The 20,474-nt window shown below is 39.5% G+C and overlaps 3 protein-coding genes across 11 annotated transcripts; 2 read left to right on the top strand and 1 right to left on the bottom strand.

Moving 5' to 3' along the window:
* Positions 1 to 237: 237 nt before the first annotated feature.
* On the bottom strand, positions 238 to 6,411 carry LOC111322857 (uncharacterized). 4 transcript variants are annotated; one of them, XM_088736584.1, is made up of 4 exons: positions 6,303 to 6,411; positions 1,922 to 2,131; positions 665 to 802; positions 238 to 413 (listed from the first exon to the last, which is right to left on the bottom strand). In XM_088736584.1, the coding sequence occupies exons 2-4, from the start codon at positions 2,079 to 2,081 to the stop codon at positions 409 to 411; spliced, it is 303 nt and encodes a 100-aa protein (XP_088592710.1). In that variant the 5' UTR covers positions 2,082 to 2,131; positions 6,303 to 6,411; the 3' UTR covers positions 238 to 408. The 4 variants fall into 4 exon arrangements, with proteins under 4 accessions (XP_088592710.1, XP_088592711.1, XP_088592712.1 ...); XM_088736585.1 differs by lacking the exon at positions 6,303 to 6,411 and adding an exon at positions 4,821 to 4,948; XM_088736586.1 differs by lacking the exon at positions 6,303 to 6,411 and adding an exon at positions 4,829 to 4,941.
* A 1,719-nt stretch (positions 6,412 to 8,130) lies between these two features.
* LOC111322861 (solute carrier family 49 member 4 homolog) lies at positions 8,131 to 16,018 on the top strand. Its single transcript, XM_022926073.2, has 3 exons — positions 8,131 to 8,645; positions 13,753 to 14,461; positions 15,158 to 16,018. The coding sequence occupies exons 1-3, from the start codon at positions 8,345 to 8,347 to the stop codon at positions 15,573 to 15,575; spliced, it is 1,428 nt and encodes a 475-aa protein (XP_022781808.1). The 5' UTR covers positions 8,131 to 8,344; the 3' UTR covers positions 15,576 to 16,018.
* A 432-nt stretch (positions 16,019 to 16,450) lies between these two features.
* Positions 16,451 to 20,313, top strand: LOC111322823 (uncharacterized). Of its 6 annotated transcripts, none has more exons than XM_088736401.1 (4): positions 16,451 to 16,540; positions 16,653 to 16,695; positions 18,263 to 18,388; positions 19,153 to 20,313. In XM_088736401.1, the coding sequence occupies exons 3-4, from the start codon at positions 18,334 to 18,336 to the stop codon at positions 19,848 to 19,850; spliced, it is 753 nt and encodes a 250-aa protein (XP_088592527.1). In that variant the 5' UTR covers positions 16,451 to 16,540; positions 16,653 to 16,695; positions 18,263 to 18,333; the 3' UTR covers positions 19,851 to 20,313. The 6 variants fall into 6 exon arrangements, with proteins under 6 accessions (XP_088592527.1, XP_022781746.1, XP_022781749.1 ...); XM_022926011.2 differs by having other exon boundaries at positions 18,263 to 18,429; XM_022926014.2 differs by lacking the exon at positions 16,653 to 16,695 and having other exon boundaries at positions 16,483 to 16,540.
* The last annotated feature ends 161 nt before the right edge of the window (positions 20,314 to 20,474 follow it).

Genomic DNA, 20,474 nt, shown 5'->3' with positions numbered 1-20,474 from the left:
AATGGCAGCGCCCGATGTGGAATTTTACGCAAAAAAGCGGGTTTTACTCCTTGGAATCAGCTTAAAACGCGGTCAATGATAGAATTTAATGTAAAATTCTTATTGACTAATTTAAAAAGGGTATGGTTTCTAAAGCATACTTCTGTCGTTTGGTTAAACTCTGTCCAACGAGTTCACGACTAGTTCAAGTAAATAAAGTGTGCAGTCTTCTAGTAACAAAGTCAAGAGACACCACGCTTTCAGATGAATGATATATTTAAATTCAAAGATGTATACGCCAGCTGATTAATTTAACAAGTTTACTCTTTACTTCTTTCCAATTATTTATAAATATAGCGATTCCGATGGCTGTTTTGATAGTATCTCTAATGGCAAGCTAGCAAGAGAGTCGTGTATTCGTGAGTTCACCTAGCCTGAAATCAAGAAAAATAGGTAGATAGATAAAAGATGACAAAATCAATCGAATAAATCGGAAGCGAATGAGATAGGTACATAGAAAATATGATTATTCAAAACAAGCTGTGATCGGCGAAAAGAACAACAATCAAAACCAATGCTTTTAAACGGCCAGTTCAAGGTAGAAAATTATCGATAGAATTTTATCGATTTTATAGCTAACGCAATTTTTAAAGCGATACAAAGTTATAAATTTCTGAACACTTACAATAACTGCAAGAGTATCTGCAATTTTTCCACATCTCCTCCACTTTTGTTTCACACGCATCTGCCATCACTATGTCGTAAAAACAGTGGTATCTGTCTTGTTCGTCGACGCAAGGTAGGTCAGTGGGTTGTTCGACGGCTGTAACAAAATAAAGCCGTTTTAGAGAGAAATTTTTAATTGCTTGTAGAAAGTAATTTTGGATTACTTTTGATTTGATTCGATGAGCTCTGCGATTGGTTTCAGGAAAAACTCACGCCAAGTCATCAAACAACCGGTCAGTGAAACTACCATTTTGAGCCCAGCTCGTGCTAGGCTCTTTGTCCGCGACGACGCGAGCAGTGCGCTTGAGTAAAGCACTCCAGACTGGCCCACAGAAGCCAATCTGCTATCACCGATCCAGCTCAGAACCCATTTTAAAAGTGCCTGAAGAAAGATCTCACTTTTTTGACAAGGGGTCACTTGCTTTTCAGAGGCTCGCCAATACTGAGACAAATGTGATCACTTTCTTGTCCCTTATCTTTCTATATTTGGATAGATGGTCCTGCCAATGACAAAATCATATTAATTTATCTTTTTTAATCAGAATCATCTGAGATTGTCTGTTATAAATTCCCTGTCTTGTTGGCTTCCTCAGACTACATTGTCTGGCTTCTTCGCACTCTTCAGTTTTTTCTTTTCTTGAGCATGCGTTTGTGAGGTAAAACTTATAAGATAAACTAGAAGCGCTAAAAAACGTTTGGAAAACCGTGCATTTATCCAAATACTTTGTTGCTAGCACTTATATACATGCGAAGCTCACTAGTTTCTAGTTTGAGCACTCTGGCATGGCTTAAATGGTACCACAAATGTGGAATCATTTGGGCTGGCTTTATAGCTTCATCCCTATCCCAGAATTAGCACTACACTGACGAGGCCCAGAAGGCGAAACAGTACAGTACTGTCTGCAGTTAGATATAGCTCCTTGGCATTTCAAAGCTTTGCTTTTAAGTCTAAATCGAGCACTCTACTAGGATGAGTCCTGTCGTGCAATTGTGCGAAGCTCACTAGTTTCTAGTTTGAGCACTCATGCCAGAGTATATACATGCGAAGTATGTATATACTCTGCGAAGCATTGATATACACTCATGCCAGAGTGCTCAAACTAGAAACTAGTGAGCTTCGCACAATTGCACGACATGACTCATCCTAGTAGATATATCTAGTAGATATATATATATATATATATATATATATATATATAAACATTCATGTACCTACCATGTTTATCTTGATCGGAGGACACACTCCGCGATTGCAATGGGGACTTTCCGTTCGCTGGTATCTTTTTAAATATCTTCGGGTATCCAAAAGAAAATCTTACAGATGAGAGCAAAGTTACTACCAAGAGCAACAAAACTAATGTCGAAGCTTTCATCATGACACAGTTGGATGAATGACAACAGCTCTGTTCAAATTAGTAGAGTGCGCCTACGGATGAAAACACTGAGTTATTGAAGTTATGTACGGGGGTGTCAAAGGTAATAAAACCTAGCTACTTAAGAATCACCACGAAACCGCATACTACACAGGAAATTTATATTAACACCGAAATAAGTATTCACTTTTCAGCCAGCTGTTGTTCGATGCGATAAACTGATGTAGATATAAACTTTATGTTTTTTTTAGAGCAATTTCACTCTGCCGTTTCTCTGATGTTAAGAGTTTCATTGGCTTGAAATTTTCAGTGCGAATCTTTTGGACCTGGAGCCCGTCTATAATTCTGTGAAAGTTATTGTGTCAAAACTGAGCTGTTTTTTTTTTTTTTTTGGTCTGGCGTGTTTACATTTAATATAGAAAAATCGACAGTTTTGAAATTTAAACTGTGACAAAGATAACAACAGGAAATAAAACTGAATGGACTAGCTCTTTAGCTAGGAAGCGCACTACTGTTCGTTAAGTTACTTGTACTTTCGAGAAACAGCCCCCAGATTTTTTTTTTATTACACGTATTGATAAAGCCGAATAGTCATTCTTTCTCGGTTCGTTGCGCGAGTCAAAAGAAATCCGTGAAAAATTTTATGCGTACGTTTCGCAAACGGTCCTAATTCAGTTGACTGAAACCTCAGTTGTTCGTGTGCCTAAAATTGCAGTTTTTGGGTTTAGAATAAGAAAACAGTTTATAATTTCTTGGTTTAGAAACAGTATAAGAAGACTTTGCAAACTGATAAGACGCAGTTTGAGTAAGACCCTTTAGTAACTGACTATTTTTATAAACTGTAGCTGTATCTTTAATACCTTAAGTTAGGTTAATGTAACGGTTTTTCTTGTTGTTATTCAATAACGTCTCTTTCCCTTCTACTTTACAAGTTATTTCTGTTTTAATATATTTTTGCAATTCGGCCATTAAGGAACGGCCCGCCTAGATCACCCTTTACTAGTTGTAGGCATGCCCTTTTCTGTAAAATATAATAGGAAATTAATAAAGTGTGTGTGTGTGTGTGTGTGTGTGTGTGTGTGTGTGTGTGTGTGTGTGTGTGTGTGTGTGTGTGTAGTAATCTTTGGAATTAAAAAATAAAGTCTTCCATATAATTTCTTACCCGTTAAAACTTTTGTAAGCGAAAGTAACTGGATATTTCATTTGTTCAAGGGTAAAGAAAATTTATTCTCTTCATTATTCCAGTCATCCAGTTAGTACATATTTTTACGTTATTGGAGAAAAATAGCGGAAAAAGTATGACAAGTTTGTCAAAATAGCACTTTTATATTTACCCCGTTTCACTCCACTAAAATAAGAATATAAAAGCCGCGGCAGGACTGTTATGACAAAACATCGCCAGCTGTTCTCAGTTGGTGTTAGACAGATTAAAATAATTGCTATTGCTTAGGAAAACTAAATTAAAGAAGTTCTAATCACTGTGATGTTTGCATTTCCAGCAAGGTTCCATTTGCATTGTTTTACGGCATACGTTTGCTGCTATAAATGGAACATCCCTGATAACTAGGATACCTCACACGATCCAAGATGGCGGCATTTGGGGAAATAGACAGTCAAAGACTGCATGTGGCTACTGGTGTAGCACATTTTTTTTAGCATTGAAAAGAAACTAGAGCTTGTGCGATGAAACTAGAAGGTAGTGTTGCAGAATATTTGTCTACATGCAAACAGAAAACCTGCCGCTTTGTGCCAGTTTTGGCCTGGACATTTCCTATTGACCGTAAGAAATAACCATGAAGTTTCATCAGAGCTTGCTTGAATCTGGGAGCCCTTTATATCCCGTGACAACATAGATGTTATTTCTAAAACAAACAAAACAATAGAGTATATGTTCGCGGGCGTAGACATGTTTTGAGCTCTACTCGGAGTCATTTTGTCCCGAGCTGCCAGGCGAGGGCTAAAATGGGTCTGTTTAGGGCCCAAAAAATATATATGCCCAAGAACATAAAATGTTTTACTGTTTTTATCAAATTGGAGAGCAATAGGAAAATAAAAACTGAAAATATGACAACAGGCTGAACAATCACGCGAACACGCGAATGGAATAAGATACATTTTAGTTAATACTTACATAGCGCTTTCTACATATGAATATGATCCAATCCTTCCGAAACTCCATTTTAGCTCACAAAATGCGCTACAATGTCCGATAAAGTGAGGACGATTTGTAATTATTATACTCAGTGCGTAGATTAATTAACAAATGGTAAACACCACAGCGCACACTACTGAGTTATGGATGCACGCGGGAGGTTGCTAAGCACGAAAGAAGCGTAAGAGTCGTTCGAGGCGATAGCCGAGAGCGACTCTAGCTTCTTGAGTGCTTAGCAAACCTCCCAAGTGCATCCATAACTCAATAGTGTACGCTGTGGTGTTTACCATTTGTTTTATAACATAACATTGATACATTGTAGCTAAAGAGTTCCCTTTTATTTAACAAATCTTACGCGACCAGAAAAAAACAAGCGCGCGCGGAAAAATAGTCTTTGCATTTGCTCACGTCAGCAGCGTACACCCATGGGCAAATGGGGGGACGCTAAATTGACCAATCAGAGCGCGCGCTTTACTTTGGTTATGTTATAAAACACTTTTGATGAATCACGATAAGTAACGCAGAATCAAAAAGAAAAGGTTCGTTGTGCGATCCATTGAATAGCCAAAGGGAATGGATTTTTTTCATACCTACTCACCAATGACCCAAATGACTGGGGTTTATCCGGCGAAAAATCTTAACGCACACCGCTCAATACCGCCAGCCAAGGTAATGAAATATTGTCAGAGCACCGACTAAAAGAGATCACCAGGGCAGTTGTCAGAGCATATTTAGCCTGAGAGACTCCGGATGTTTAACCCCCTTAGTGTTATAATTTTGGAGGCGGATTATTTCGACACCCAAGTGAATTTTTGATCAGGAAACCCTAACCAACGCAAACAATTTTTACCGAATAAAAGTGCTAAAACGTGATCAAATCGTGGAAATGCTTAGGGTGTGGTCGAACTTTGATAATTTAAATGTTAAATCAGAGGAGGGCGGCGTGGCAGGAACGGAGGCTTCCTCACGATTAGCTACGAGGCATTCTGTCAGTTACTTGCAAAGAATATTTGTTTTCAATCGTTTTTCTTGAACATAGTCTTCTCGTCCGTCTCATAAGTCAAACGAGACAAGCATGTGCCAGAATAATATGAATCATTGTATGGAGGCACTCCGGGGGGATTGTCCCGCTAAGAACCGGACATCCTTTCTGATTTCGCCATTTTAGGTGTTAACGGAAGTGAAACTTGAGATAGATACCGTGTTTTTTTTTTAAGCGAATACAAGGCAGTAGATACAAAGTATATGAATACATCTTGTTTTGACACTATGCTTGCAAAACAAGCGCAGACGTCTCCTCTATTTCTGTCTTAATCGAAGTAAACGACAACACAATTTATTTCGATAGGATTGTACCAGAAGTTTCTGGTAACGCTAGCATCCTACGTGCAGTAGGACACGAGTTGGAAAGGACTCAAGAAGTCGACCCTTGTTGACAAAAGCTAGCTTGTTCTAGGCATTCGATCACAAGAAGCACGATAATAAACGGCGCGTAGAGGAGTGAAAAACCAGGGAGGTTTGACCCCAAAACCTCTAGCTTACGTGTAGCTGTACCCTCCCCCCTCCCATTTCTCCTTAGGGGGGAGGGTACGAACGCCGAGAACAGGTTCTGAGCTGGTCCTCCTTGAGGCTCAGAATATGCGTTGCTCGTTTTGTTTGTTTGTATTTGCGCTGATTTTTCTTGACTCACACGACCACACGACGGACTTGACCAAAAGGAAAGTTGTGCTCGTAGTCGGATTAACCTGTGACGCATTTAAGTTTACTTCCTCTTCGAGTGTGAGCTCGTAGCCCGATGTACAATTAATCAAATTGTAAAAAAAGAAAACTGAGGTAAAATATTTCTTGCCGATAAACATCAACTTCCAAAGGCATGAATTTTAACCATCAATCCTCAAAGCTATATCCTCAGCAAATGACACTCTTACAAGAAGAGCGATCGATAAGATTTTTTTTTTGCCTTTTCAATAAATGCTAAATTTTAACTGCTTACAGTTCCAAGATGTTTTAGCAGGGGCAGTGCTCTAGATAACCAGAAGTAATAAAGCGATACATTAATGATACTGACAAACCTTGAATACAACGCCTATCTTCTCTGCTCGTCTACGAATCTTTTTTTACCAAGCTTGACACTATCCAAGTGAAGGAGGCCACTGCAATGAGGATCCCTGTAAAAAAGCCACCTATTTATCGTCCTTCAGAGGTGTGTGGCCGGAAACATAGGCCAGAGACAAGTGACCTGTTATCGTGTCTGATCATTTCATTATAGGGCTTGTTAGTACTAACTTAATTCCGCGGTTTTGTTGAGGATAAGAAAAAACACCGGCCTAATTTTTATAGTTTTACATAATTGCCCCATATCGTCCAAGTCAGGTGTTTCCCTCGACGGAAAAAATATTGAACTGAAAGAAAGAAGTGAGCAAATTTCCGCTCTCGCTCTGAAACACCAGCTTTACGGTGGCTTACTTACACTATCAACTCAATTGATAAAACGAGATTATCTTGTAATACATACATCCCCCCTCCCCCACCACCGACGCGGCATCGCTGTTTATTTAAAAACCCACCTCTTGTAGGCGAATAAGTTCACAATAGGGCCTTCGATTCTCAGTAAATCAAGCTACTTTTCCAGTAACACTGCATCACAGTTTCTTTAAAAAAAAAATTCCCATTACTAGGCCTGTAGAACAAAATTTGCAAATGATTGAGGAAAATAATATGAGTGCTAAAAAAGGCGATAAGAGAAAAAAAAAAAAAAAAAAAAAAACCCGGTGGGCCGGTTGTCTTTGCTAAACATTTTAAATGATAATAGACGTCTCAAGGTAAGGCAAAAAGGCGAACATATCCCGAACTATAGGGTGCTAAAAACATTTTGGAACATCGAACCGTTTAATAAAGTAGTTGGGTCTTTTGGAAGAGTCATATCTTTGGAAACCCAAGGGAGGCGCCATTCATTTGATGTTGTGTTTTTGCGATTACTGCAGAACAAGATTACTTTTACAGGTTAACGTCCTCTTGAGAGGCAAATGCTCCCTGGCCTTAATTTGCTTGTAATATCTTAAAACCGTTGTCGTCTTGAGCTAGTTCAATAGCTAAGTATCCATGTCTTTGTTTGCGCCAGCAGGTGTACTCTTCAAATTCCATCTGAACAGAATTAGTGAGCAACTAATTGCAAAATTAAATATTATAGAGTAAAAGAATTGTTGTACTCTGCATCTTGTTGACAAAGTTAAACGGAAAACTGCAAGGATAGAGTAGGAAGAAAAATAAATGGAATTTCGCCACAATGTTTTTGTAATCAAACCCTCATTTCTAAACGATGCGAGTTTTATGACCACCAGACTCCAGTGGACCCCAAGCACTGTACGTTGTTGAAGTTAGTTCTTCCGTTCGTGGGCATGAATTCATATGATAAAACGTTCTTTAAACATTCAAAAACTGTGGAAAATTGTGAAATCTTTGCAAATGGTAAATTGAATTTAGAAGGTTAATAATAATTGTGGTGGAAAAGAGAAAAAATGAACCGGAATGAATGAATGGACAAACGGAAATTTTAATTCTACTTGAGATGGCCTCTGAGGGAAGCATTCTGTAAATACACCGTAAGATCACGAGCCACGGCCACGTCATTTTTATTTTTCACCCATACCAAAGGCAGAATTTTCGAACAGATAGGATATTTTGAAAACCTTAGTGAGCCGTGGATTGGCTGTGCTGCTTCACTGGAATTGTCTTACTGATTCAATGGACGAATGGTAAAGGGCCACCTTTTGTGAACTGAGCTTTACTGAGCTTTACTGAGCTATAAAAAATAAAGGATGTTGCAAATCAAGCGATTATACAGTGCAGGGGGCCCAGGGTCCCTCAGTCGGCGTGTCATTTGAGTAGCCTTGAATAAATTTGCTTTATGCTCTAAAACAAATAACAACCGGTCTTTTCGAAACTACCAGCTGAATAGAAAGAGAAGATTGGCCCTGAATTCATTCTTGTTAGAGAAAGAAAGGAGAAAGATGTTTCTTGATGACAATGTATTCGGCAGACGATATGAAAGCGAATAATCATATCAATCAACATCAAAATATTGTAAACGATATCGGGTTTCAGCGACAAGAACATGTCATTACGAGAAGTCGACGAAACAGCGCATCTCGTGCTTAACTCTTCCCCTGACGATATCGGCGATCGAATGGCGGCTGGTAGCATTAAAGTTTACAAACGAAGATGGTACATTTTAATCATTTTTACGCTGCTAAACACCACAGGAAATATTCTGTGGAATACTTGGCCGCCGATTCAAGAGACGTGCCAACTTGTGCTCGGATGGAATAAAACAAACGTGTTGATAATCGGTGCTCTACAAGCGCTCGGATCTATTATCAGCATTGTGCCATCCGCATGGCTTTTGGACACGAAAGGTAAGCTTTGTGCTTTATTTTACTGCTCCTAATTTAACGTGGTGCGAGAATTGACCGCTTTGTAGGGTTCAAAATGGCAATCGATCGATCGACGGAGATTGAATTTCGTATAAATTTCCGGTTTCTGTTTCAATAAATAGTGTAATCAATCATCCAAAATGCTATTGGACAGAGGGCCTTTTCCTCGATGAATACAAAATGTCAGAGTTCTCACTGTGCTTAATATGGCTGGTTTCATTGCTGACCATCAAACTCTTCTAAAAAGTTGTGCCCAAGGTCACGGAATTCGTACTATAGCGTCTTAACAACATTTTTTTCGTGAAGGTGTAGTCTGATCGTCCGGGTGAGTGTAGTCCTGAGAAGGACTGTTGTCGGTGGCAGTGACTGACGTTTCGACAACCTGTGCGGAAGTCATCATCAGAGTCTCTGATGATGACTTCCGCTCAGGTTGTCGAAACGTCAGTCACTGCCACCGACAACAGTCCTTCTCAGGACTACACTCACCCGGACGATCAGACTACACCTTCACATGTTACCCCCGGGTTCAAACCATTTACTGCAACATTTTTTTCGCAGGCTCCCGGTGAAATTGATCTCGGCTCTTATTCCAACTCCTTGATTTGTCCCTACTCGCCTGGTGCGATGCGCCCGAAAAAAAGACAAAACAAAACAAAGAATATGACTGATGTTTCGGCTTCAAATTAATGCTCTTTAGATTATAGAAAAAAAAAGGGTGAGGGTCTCAAGTCTGGAGGTAAGAGCACAGGCAGCCCAAGCTCTCTTTGAGAACCACACAAGAACACAATTTGCATATCGATTTATAAGGATTTGTATGGGATTTTCTACAAGATAGCCATAGAGATTGTCAAAAGTGAAAATATTAAATAAAAATGGCTTACCTTATTCCATATGTGTATTGCTTGCTCCTGGTGTCATTTTTTTACCAATTTCACTTGATTTAATCGGTTTTTTTGAATCCTGGTTTTCTCTTCTTAAAGAGAAGACAAGGCCGAACACTTCTGTCCAGACAGCTCCCGAACGAAGTGGAAAATCCCAAGGTAAAATATACCCACGGCCACAAATCCACCGCAGAATTCAAGGGCAAAGGTTGACCTTTCATTTCGATTCTCTAGCCACACAATCTCAGCCCTGCGATTGACGCCAGGCGGCTCTTCGTGTCCTCAGTGAAACAGTGAAATGTTGAAACGTTTGTAGACATCCGAGTCCTTTTTAAACACGACACAACGACCGTTGAAATTGGCTTGGTAACCTCATCATGTTGGCAAACCAAGACTCGCAGGGGTACTACACCTGAGGGGACCCCGGGTTTTACAAGAAGTTTTGTTGACAAGTTGAGGTCTAGTACCCCCGTGAGTCTTGGTTTGCCAAAATGAGGAGGTTACCAAGCCGATTTCAACGGTCGTTGTGTCATGTTTAAAAAGGACTCGGATGTCTACAAACGTTTTAATGTTTCACTGAGGACTCGAAGAGCCACCTGGCATCGATCGCAGGGCTGAGATTGTGTGGCTAGAGAATCGAAATGAAAGGTCAACCTTTTCCCTTGAATTCTGCGGTGGATTTGTGGCGGTGGGTACATTTTAGCTTGGGATTTTTTACTTCGTTCGGGAGGCTGTCTGGACAGAAGTGTTCGGCCTTGTCTTCTCTTTAAGAAGAGAAAACCAGGATTGAAAAAAACTGCTTAAATCAAGTGAAATCGGTAAAATAACGACACCAGGAACAAGCAACACACGTATGGAATAAGGTAAGCCATTTTTATTTAATATTTTCACTTTTAACTATCTCTATGGCTATCTTGCAGAAAATCCCATAAAATCCTTATGAATTGATATGCAAATTGTGTTCCTTGTGTGGTTCTCAAAGAGAGCTTGGGCCGCCTGTGGTAAGAGGAGCACATTTGTGAAACCGATTAAGTGGTTAGAGGCCGTTTGGAGGAGTATTGAGTACTGGTTTAAAAACGTCGAACTATCTTTGCCACGAATTTTGAACTTTGATTCCTTAGCCCTTTTTAAAAAAATAATTTGGATATATCAACAAAGTTGAAATGGTAAATTGGCCACCATAACGATTACAAAAGCTGACGTTTCGAGTGTTAGCCCTTCGTCGAAGCGTCATTCGGAGCGTCATTCGCTCCGATGAAGGGCTAACGCTCGAAATGTCAGCTTTTGTAATCGTTATGGTGGCCAATTTACCATTTCAACTTTGTTGATATATCCAAATTATTTCGTTACCCCCACCGACGCAGACCCAAACAGTTTCTTTAGAGACTATCAGCCTTTATTCTTTTTAAAAAATAGGTGCGCAATGCGTACATGTGTGGCTTACGAAATTGAATTGGCTTACGAAATTATTTTCTAGTGTCAGATGTCTTATTGAGTTTCATTAGAAGAGCTAATATCTGATTACGGTTAGATAGTTTCCAATATTGTTCCTGTTCATCGATAAAATAAGATAACTGGCATACAGTAGTCCTGAAATGTTCATTTTCAAGATGAGCACTAATGGCCAAACTTTGTTATGGAGGCCTCATTTTGACAATGAAGGTTTCAAATGTAACCTGAAGATTTTAGGACCTAAAAAAAGCATCAGTATCATCTCCCATAGTGACCTAATAGAATCAGTCATGACTTTGTTTACGTAACTAAGTGGAATTGAGTTCTGAAGTTTGTAGGTTGATTGTCTTTTCCAAGGCGAGTGATGTGAAATTAACTCTAGGGAAGTTATGAATATTTTTGGCATTTTGTGTACCAGTACACAAGGACAGAACTTGCCAGAAAGGCCAAAACGTTTGGGAAATGATGAAATCTACACTAGAAGCCATTTGGAGCTTGATTTGGTTTGAATGTGACTAATCTTTGACAATACATACATGTAAAGTAACATAATGCTGAGTGTAGGTTTCCATTGTCCATTAGGGCACAAAATTTACTCTTATTATTGTATTTGGGTTTTGTGGGACTGTATTGTCAGTAAAGAACACAGAAAGTTGAGGTGGGTGGATATGGGGTTGCAAATGGAAGAACCAAGGGGGAAAAATAGGCGCATTACAAGAACAGAACATGAGCAATACTTTAATGAATCATATTAGGTAGTACTCTGAAATAACATCACATTAAAACTGTTAATAATTTTTAACTCTTTAAAATTCACAATTTGACCTGGAGGTTTTATTTAACAGAAAGTTCAGTAGAGATAAGTGTCACCACAATAGATTTCAGGAACAGTAATCAGAGACATAACTTAAACACAACAGAGTTCAATGTACAGGCAAGTGCATGATGGTATCATATGATTTAAAGTACCAGAATCTTTCAAGTTTTCTTATTATTGATATTGTTATTTCATGCCAGTGTGTTTCCCAAATTCAAGCTATGTGGAGACATGAAATGAAAAGGTGAACTTGACATCAACATGTAAATGGTCCACTTGACAGGCTATCAAAATTTGTCTTTCAGCTGAAATCTTACTCAGGAATGCAATTTTGTCAGTTTCTATTAATATACCAAGAAAATTTAAGCTTTTGTTTATTTCAGTCAGCTACTATGTGTATCAATCTGCACAATTTACTTTGTGTAAATCTGATTGGTTTCTAGTGTGACCTATTGTTGCCGAGCCTACCAATGGTTTACATTTGTACTTGAGTAATTACTTTTGCACAAGTGATACATGAAAAAGACACCTAGCTGTTTTCAGCCAATCAAGAGTGTAATTTTTCATGTATATCAGTATTGCGATGAATTAACCAAAACCAAACAAGTAATTGAAAAGGAGTAGTAGTCTACCAAATAAAGGCCTAATACACATGTATTGTTACCAAGTTTAAACGAGCACTCTTTTGAAACCGCCCTATAATTTGGAGACCCGAAAAATTCAGTTATTTCATAATAATATGAATTTTTAGCGATTAATAAAGCCTTTTCAATAATATTTTTAGTTGAAAGTCAATTCTAGGACGAGAAATTACGATTTGAAAACCGTTCTGCCATTAATTTTCGTATTCACGGCCAACTTATCTTCGGTCAGCGGTCACTCCCATTGTGACGTAGATTAGTCAAAACACTTTTATATTTATACGGAAACCTCATGAAATTTAGTGAAATAGTCTTAGTCTTAGTGTTATAAAAAGCGATATATACGATCAAAATACTGTTTTTGAAAATTAGCCACGAGCACGGCACGTCAAATGAGTAATCTCCAAACTCGCGCCAGTCTTCTTGAGCCCGGCAAGTGATTAGGAAAATTAATGGTGGAACGGTTTTCAAATCGTAATTTCTCGCCCTAGAATTGACTTTCAACTAAAATTATTATTGAAAAGGCTTTATTAATCGCTAAATATTCATATTATAATGAAATAACTGAATTTTTCGAGTTTTCAAATTATAGGGCGGTTTCATAAGAGTGCTCCTTTAAATATCAATGCTCGTTTGAACCATTATGAAGAGAATTTAGAAGACTGCCAAGCTCACAGGAAGTCAAGAAATGTTAAGGTCTGAATTATTTTGGACATTACTTGGAAAACATAATAATAATCACATTTTATTTGTAACATTAAACTACTAGGCTCCTATAAGCAGTGGAATATACTCCGAATGCAAATATGGCGTCCAATTTGAATTACCATTGTTCTGGACTGACTAACCTCGTCTTCACGTGGAAATACAAAAGGATCATTGGATGTGTGAGAGACTAGTCAGTCCAGAACAATGGCAACTCAAATTGGACGCCATATTTGCATTCGGTGTATAAGCTTTGTAGAAAATCATTTGTGAAAACCAAAACATCACATCATTCTACATTTTGTGTTTTCCAAAAACTTGTTTCAATACTGGCAAGTAACATACATTTAAACACGAAGGCGCACTATAAAAGGAGCCTTAGGTCCCACTGGACCATTTGTCAATCAACCGTCGTGTGATGTAGAACTCTTAGAGTCGTCAGCTTGAGCTACAGCTACTCCAAAGCAGTGAACAGCGGGCGCATTCCTCAAAATTGTTTTATGTCTTCATCACAATACAAGAATTTTTGAGATTTGTATTTCGATAACTTCCATATATCAAGGTTTTTTATTTTTCCTCATTTGTTTGTTCAGGTCTAAGGTTTGCAGTGATATTTTCCATATTACTTCAGACCTTCGCCGTCATCTGCGAACTTATCCCGGCCCATCCCCAGTGGAGGACTGTACTCATAACGTTTGCAGAATTCCTTATTTCGGTGGCTGTTCCCGCGGTTCAAAACGCGGGAGTGCTTGTGCTGTCCGCGACATGGTTCCCGCCACACGAGCGCATGACCGCTACGGCCATCGCCACGCTGGCGTCGTATCTGGGCTCGGCTTTTAGCTACATCGTTGGACCCCATCTCGTCCCAGACGTTGATTACGGCAACTTGACTAAATATAAAACGGGACAGAGCATCGACATCGAAACACTGAGGAATCACACAACTCCAGAACAAATGAAATTTCTTTTGTCAAGAATAAATGACTACTTGTTCATCGAAGCCGTTTTGGTGGGAGTGTTACTGTTTACGGTGTTAATTTATTTTCCCGCCAAACCGCCCAGCCCGCCAAGCCTTTCGTCCGCGGCTGGACGGCTGGATTTTTGTTCTGGCGCCAAAACTCTACTGAAAAACCGGTCATTCTGGTTATTGTTACTCATATTTAGCGTCAGTAACGGAGTTAACTGGGGTTGGTCTAGTGTTCAGGACCTCATATTTTCCGGAGTGGGAATTGATCAAAAGACCGCTGGCTGGTTGGGATTCTCAGCAAATGTTGCGTCTCTTCTTGGTATTTCCTTTTCGTGGTATGTTTAAGATGTTGTTGTCCACCACACCAATGCCATGTTGTTTGAGCGTCAAGACTCCGTCCCCTTAATAGTCTTAATTGTCTCACTAGTCTTAACCGACTCAAACGTTGACCTGTGACACACTTTTTGAAGATTTAAAACCACAGGGGTAAAAAAAAGTTTTCAAGTCATTGCTAAATTTTTGCGCTTTAATGCCATAGCCATAGCACTTACGGATGTTAGCATTTTGACCTTTAACAGTGAAAGACAGGCATTTTGTCCAGAATGAAGACGGCGTAAGAAATCATTCTAGGGTTTACATCATACCTATGGCTACCTGAAGCAACGTTTGCGGTGGGTGGTGGGGGGGGAAGGTAAAATTCAGGAAGGGGTCTGGAAGAAAAGATACGTGCGACTTTCGCGCACCTTATGATTCCTTCTGAAGATGTGCAGTAACCTAAGTCCAATTCGTTCTCATGGCCCCTGTTCCTAAATAAAGGGAGGAAGAGCGAGCCTTGGAACGAACTTGCTCGAAATTGAACTCACTTAACAAAGCGACTTATTCTTCGCTCTGACGAGGGGCTAACGCCCAAAACGTCAGCTTTTAAACTCTTAACGGTAGCCAATTTACATTATCAAATTTACATTATCAAATTTACGTTATCAAATTTACATTATCAAATTTACATTATCAAATTACCTTGTTCTTTGTAGGTATGCCGATCGCATTCAGAGTTTCACCAAGCCAATCTTGATTTTCCTCTTTGTGGCCACGGCTGGAGCTCAAACAGTCCTATCGCTCGCATGTGAGGAGATCATTCCTCTCTCACAACCAATCTTCTTCGCTTCGGGTATCTCCCAGGTCGTGCTCTTTTGTGGAACTGTTCCTCTCATTATGGAACTCGCGGCAGAGTGCTCATATCCGGTAGCTGAAGGTATCACTTCCGGTGTAATGGTCCTATCTGTATACGTCATCAATTTGATCTTCTTTATCGCATTTATGTTCCCGCAAGCGAGCCCGCGATGGATGAACTGGTTACTAGTCTCCTCGACCGTGGTCTGCATTCCGCTGGTTGCAGTGTACAAAGAGAAATACAAAAGACTAGATGTGGACGAATCAAAACAGAGCTAACAATGTAATGATAATTTACTTAGGATATGGAGATAATTTACAGTTGCAGAAGCCCAGGTAATGGGTTCCTGGTAGTTGTTAATAAAGGCGGTGTCGCGCTCTAATTGTTGAGTCGTTCAAAGAAAAATGTAACCTCGAGGTGTCGCGTGAATAAGAAGGATAAAAAATTTGTTCCTAGTGGGAATGAATCCCTAACCTCCCAGTCAAAGGACAGACTCTCTTCACCTTCACTATTAACGACAACGACAGCGACTAAGGGAGGACGAGTTCTCCAATCTCTCAAAGAAACCGTTTTGCAATTCTGGGTAAATGTAGTTTAAGAAGTACGCCATGTCAGGTCAATTCTTGTTCTCTTCGTCTTGCATTCTATCAGTCACGAATGTAAAGGTTATTGTTTTAACAAAATAAGGCTTCAACAACAAAAAAATCGAGCTTTCATTCAATCATTTGTTCATTCACTCATTCTTCCATTCAACCATCGAACCATTCTTTCAGTTATTTTTTTTCGCTTGTCAAATCTATTTATCTTTAGTGTAAAGGATAACGGTGGTGACAAGCCGAATATTTTACATCAATTTGATACAGCGTGATTGACGTCTCGTAGCATTGCAAACAATTCTATATTGGTAGGGGTTACGCCTTTGATTTGAAACGAAAACATTTTCCCCTTCCCCGTTTGTCGGCTCAGGAAGAGACACTTCTATCTTGTAAAGTTGTGTTTATAATAGAACATCTTTGTGGCTCAATGGTACGGTGGGAGAAAATCAAGGTATCTCTGAGATTTAAGTCAACTGAATTTTACGAGTCGAAACTCCGCCATCTTGAATTTAATTCAGCCCAGTGCTTTTCCTTGATGGCCGAGGTGTCCTGCGCACGACAGGTGCTAATAATAATAACATTGTTTCCCGGACGATCTTGGGACTCATCAAATATCCAGTAATTTCGATATCGCCGCGGATATCAAGGTAAGTAATCTTATTTGAAGTAACTTATCGCTTAAAAACAACACTTTCCCAAATTTTCTTTTCGCGGAACCTCTGATTCAAAATGTAGTTTTGGTTTCTAATGTACATTTAGCGGTAAACCAGCGTTGGAAATTATACTGAAGGAGAAGCAAACGGTGAGCAAACAAATGAGTTATTTTATTTTTTCTCTCTTTTTTTAAAAAAAAAATAAATAATCGAGTGAAAAAGTAGCAGGCTCATACCAATATCAGATAGCCGGAACGTTGAGGGAAATGCTGCACTGAAAACAGGTCAAACTGTACAGTCCAGCACTTTCTATTCAAGGCAAAGAAAAATTAAACACAAAACCTTAACATGTATAAATTTACATATGATACACGATCCTCGCAGTAGATAGCGCTATTTAAGCAATAGCGAAAATCAGACCTGAAAAAAATCAGGCCTGTACGGGACTCGAACCACTGACCTGGTAGAGCGCTGCACTAGTATCGCAGAGGTCAGTGGTTCGAGTCCCGTACAGGCCTGATTTTTTTCAGGTCTGATTTTCGCTATTGCTTAAATGGCCCTATCTACTGCGAGGATCGTGTATCATATGTATCTAATACCGCAGTTCAAAATATATGAAGTTCATATATTTCATTGTATCTGATGTATGAATTTGTATATGATAACTACCGCACTTATGCCGTCATCACCGAATTATTTATGAATACACGCTGAAACGCTTATTTCTGAATTTTTACGGTTACAAATACTCATGAAAGCTAGCCACATACCGCCTGTAACCTATACATTTACTTCAGAAGTAAATTTGTTATCGAAGAAAATACTTATTTTATCCATCTTGCTGAAAAGTTTTCTTATATCTAGTGTTAAAATTTACATATAATTTGTAAGATGAGGACAGGAAAGAAACCTAAGACAATCCAACAACATAGTAAGCCTCAGTTCCTGTTTTTGCTTTATGCAATTTTGAGAAAGGCAGGCTTTCTTTGAGTACATATTTTGTGCCCTTATGGTCGGTGGCAAGGAGTAAAGTAACATAGAAAAAATCCATGAAAATACTTATTTCGATATCATGCAGAAAAAGTTTCTTATTTTCTTTATTAAAATAGACGGGTAACCCGAGATGACGACAACAAAGAAATTATACAATGCAAGAACTTAATAAGCCTCACTTCTCATTCTTGCAGTTTACACAATTTAGAGAAGAGAAAGAATAGGAAAGAACGCTTTCTTTGACCAAAGCCAATATTAAGAGCCAAAACACCGGTTTTATCCGGTTGTTAAGGCTGGGTTAGTGTATCTGTCTCCCTTGATTGTTTGCACGCTCTTGGCGCCCTTTGTATATCAACACATCATGTCTTATTACACTTGTAGTTCTATTTCATCACCCTTCTTATAAAGGAGCGCTAACTTACTCAGAGTGCGTACAATAAGTATATACCGTGTTCACGCTTAAGATTCAAAGAAGCGAATTCGTAGAAGCAGGAAGGGGTAAACAGAAATTTAATGTTAATGAGATTGCTTTGGAGTTTAGGAAACCTGAATTTGTGCTCTTTACCGGCTAAATTGCACTATGTAGTTCTGAAAGTTTTGGATACGTCCAAAAATGAAAATAAAGTAAATAAATAGGTATAAAGAAATAGGAATGCAAAAACATTTCAGTGATATTTCTATATGACATACTTTTCGTGCTTGTTATAATTTTTTTTTTCACAGGTTGCCTTTTAGCCTTGAATGAATCACTAAGATGTCTTTGAACGACTTTGCTAGCAGGGCAATTCAGTGCCATGGAGTGGAAGTTCCAATCAAGAACCGCATTCGGTCAACAATACCCCGCGGAAGGCGAGGAGTTTCTTCATCTCATGGGAGCAAAGACAACAAAAGTTTGACTTTCAAAGTTTTCGGGTGCTTTTAGATTCGAGCTGTCGTGGCTTGTCCCTGCCTCCTGGGTCCTAGCGGAGTGGGTACTTCCCAAGGGCATGGGGCAAAAGTGAGCTAAAAGACGACAAGCCCTACCCCTCCCTCCGCTGGTCGCTAATTTTGTTCGCTCTCGCCCTCCCTACTCGGCATCCCGCTCTACTGACGCTTCTTTCTTTAAGGCGCGCTACTCGGGCTAGAAGCATGAGCACCCCTTCCGAATAGAATTCTAATTCATACAGGTGGTTGTCCTCCCCCCGCGCGTCATTGATTGCTCCGTTTTCCTGTACCAATGTCCCCATTTTACTTTCGGTAGAAGGCTATGAGAGGTACTGGAATTTCCCGCTGAAGGGCACGACGACAAGCTCAACCAAGCTCTACAAGGGATACAGCGTGTGATTACGGGCAGTCCCTTCTATTCGGCGAATTCCGTCGGGTGCGTCCGGTAAATCAACAGAAACAATTGACGTCGATGAACCGCGGGAGCTTTGCGAGTGATCCTCTCCGCGCTCCCCCACGGCACATGGACGTCAAGTTTTTTTCAGCTAATTCTTTTGGACTCACGCGACCGACTTCGCCGAAAAGAAGCCTATTCGTAGTCTAGCGTATGAAAAGTTACACCACCACCTCACCAGCTTTCCAAAGAGCATTCACAGTAATGTTTTGCTATTTTTTGTTCAAATCTACAGCCGCCTTTGATGGCCGAAATTTATCGCAGTCCGACTCACCAAGATCTTTGTGCAGGATCTCCGACAATGGATACGCTTACAGCTGCCCTGATGTTACATTTCCGTTTGGGTTTACGAGAAATGAGTGTAATATGTTGGCAACACGACAAAAAGTAACAAACTACCTTTTCCATATTTATAATGATAATGGACAACCTGTGAAGTCCGTGCAAAGAACTAACAGTTTTCATTCTTCGAGTTTGGGTGTTAAATCCGTCAGCGCACCAACTGTAGCTAAAATAATGTCTCCTTCCGGGATAACAAATCGTTCTCTGTCATCAAACAAGCGTGTTAGTTCTTCTGTTTTGTCTAGGAGAAGTGAAAAGAGCAACAGAATAACAGTTCCTCGCAGAGAAAGCCTTGTGCATGAAAAGGAAACTTCTATTGACGATTCATCAGCAGTGATAATCATTCGAAGCTTGAATCGTGATCTTTCTCCATCTGCGCGTTTAGAGCGGTATTTGATTAGCTTGCAACGTGCAGGGTATCTAACGGGTGCAGGGAAAGATGGAAGGGAAAGTACCTCGGTCGAATTAGCCAGAGGAATCACCAAAAACGGGGAAATTAGGTTAAAGTCGAAATTTGTTCCCCATCCACCAGTGTATTTATTTGATAGAACGATAAAAGATTCTCCATTTGATAATAAAAACAGACGATAGATACCATACTTGTACCAAAGGAAAATAGAAATGCTCAGAAATGTAGCTTTGTACCATTCTATTCATGAGCGAAAGGAATACAAGCGTATGTTGATTGCGTACTCATATCATGCACTTACAAAACACACTGCACATATAAACTTTCAGAGCGGAAAAAGGAAAAACAAAAAAACAAAGAAGTTGAAACTCTGAACAAGTTAATTCAACTTAGCGGTCCATCACGCTATGCCCTAAGGTGCTATAGGCGCTTCTTCGTACACAAATGCAAGACAGATCGTTTTAGAAACAGTTGTATTATAAGATCCTGTACCGTTAAGATTAATACTGTACGTAGGTTTTTCTAAGTCCCTTTATTGTATTTTATCCCTTTTTTACTTACTTTTGAACATTTAATCATTTGTATATACGCAATTCAGCCTTCGGGCTGCAATGCATATGGCCATTAAACAATCTGTCTATCTTATCTAACTCTACAGCGGCCTAGCGAGTCCTCTAAGCTAGCTTTGTTCTCGATTGAGGACTAAGTAAAAGGAAGGAAGACAAAGACCCCAAAGGAAAACCCCAAACAGGTAGAACCCCCCCCTCCCCGCCTCCCCTAAAAAGTGCTGTGAGCATAGGTGAAGA

The sequence above is a fragment of the Stylophora pistillata genome, chromosome 10 (genome assembly GCF_964205215.1).
Source record: "Stylophora pistillata chromosome 10, jaStyPist1.2, whole genome shotgun sequence".
Taxonomy (NCBI): Eukaryota; Metazoa; Cnidaria; class Anthozoa; order Scleractinia; family Pocilloporidae; genus Stylophora; species Stylophora pistillata.
The sequence above is the reverse complement of the archived record's forward strand: the minus strand, read 5'-3'. Positions and strand labels throughout refer to the sequence as shown.

Excerpts from the sequence above, each read along its gene's own strand:
- LOC111322857 (XM_088736584.1), bottom strand. The coding sequence starts at position 2,081 with ATGATGAAAGCTTCGACATTAGTTTTGTTGCTCTTGGTAGTAACTTTG. Across the intron at positions 803-1,921 it reads CTCCGATCAAGATAAACATG|CCGTCGAACAACCCACTGAC; the intron begins GTAGGTACATGA and ends ATTTTGTTACAG.
- LOC111322823 (XM_022926011.2), top strand. The coding sequence starts at position 18,294 with ATGTCTTTGAACGACTTTGCTAGCAGGGCAATTCAGTGCCATGGAGTG. Across the intron at positions 18,430-19,152 it reads TGGGAGCAAAGACAACAAAA|CCGCCTTTGATGGCCGAAAT; the intron begins GTTTGACTTTCA and ends TCAAATCTACAG.
- LOC111322861 (XM_022926073.2), top strand. The coding sequence starts at position 8,345 with ATGTCATTACGAGAAGTCGACGAAACAGCGCATCTCGTGCTTAACTCT. Across the intron at positions 8,646-13,752 it reads ATGGCTTTTGGACACGAAAG|GTCTAAGGTTTGCAGTGATA; the intron begins GTAAGCTTTGTG and ends TTGTTTGTTCAG. Across the intron at positions 14,462-15,157 it reads CTTGGTATTTCCTTTTCGTG|GTATGCCGATCGCATTCAGA; the intron begins GTATGTTTAAGA and ends TGTTCTTTGTAG.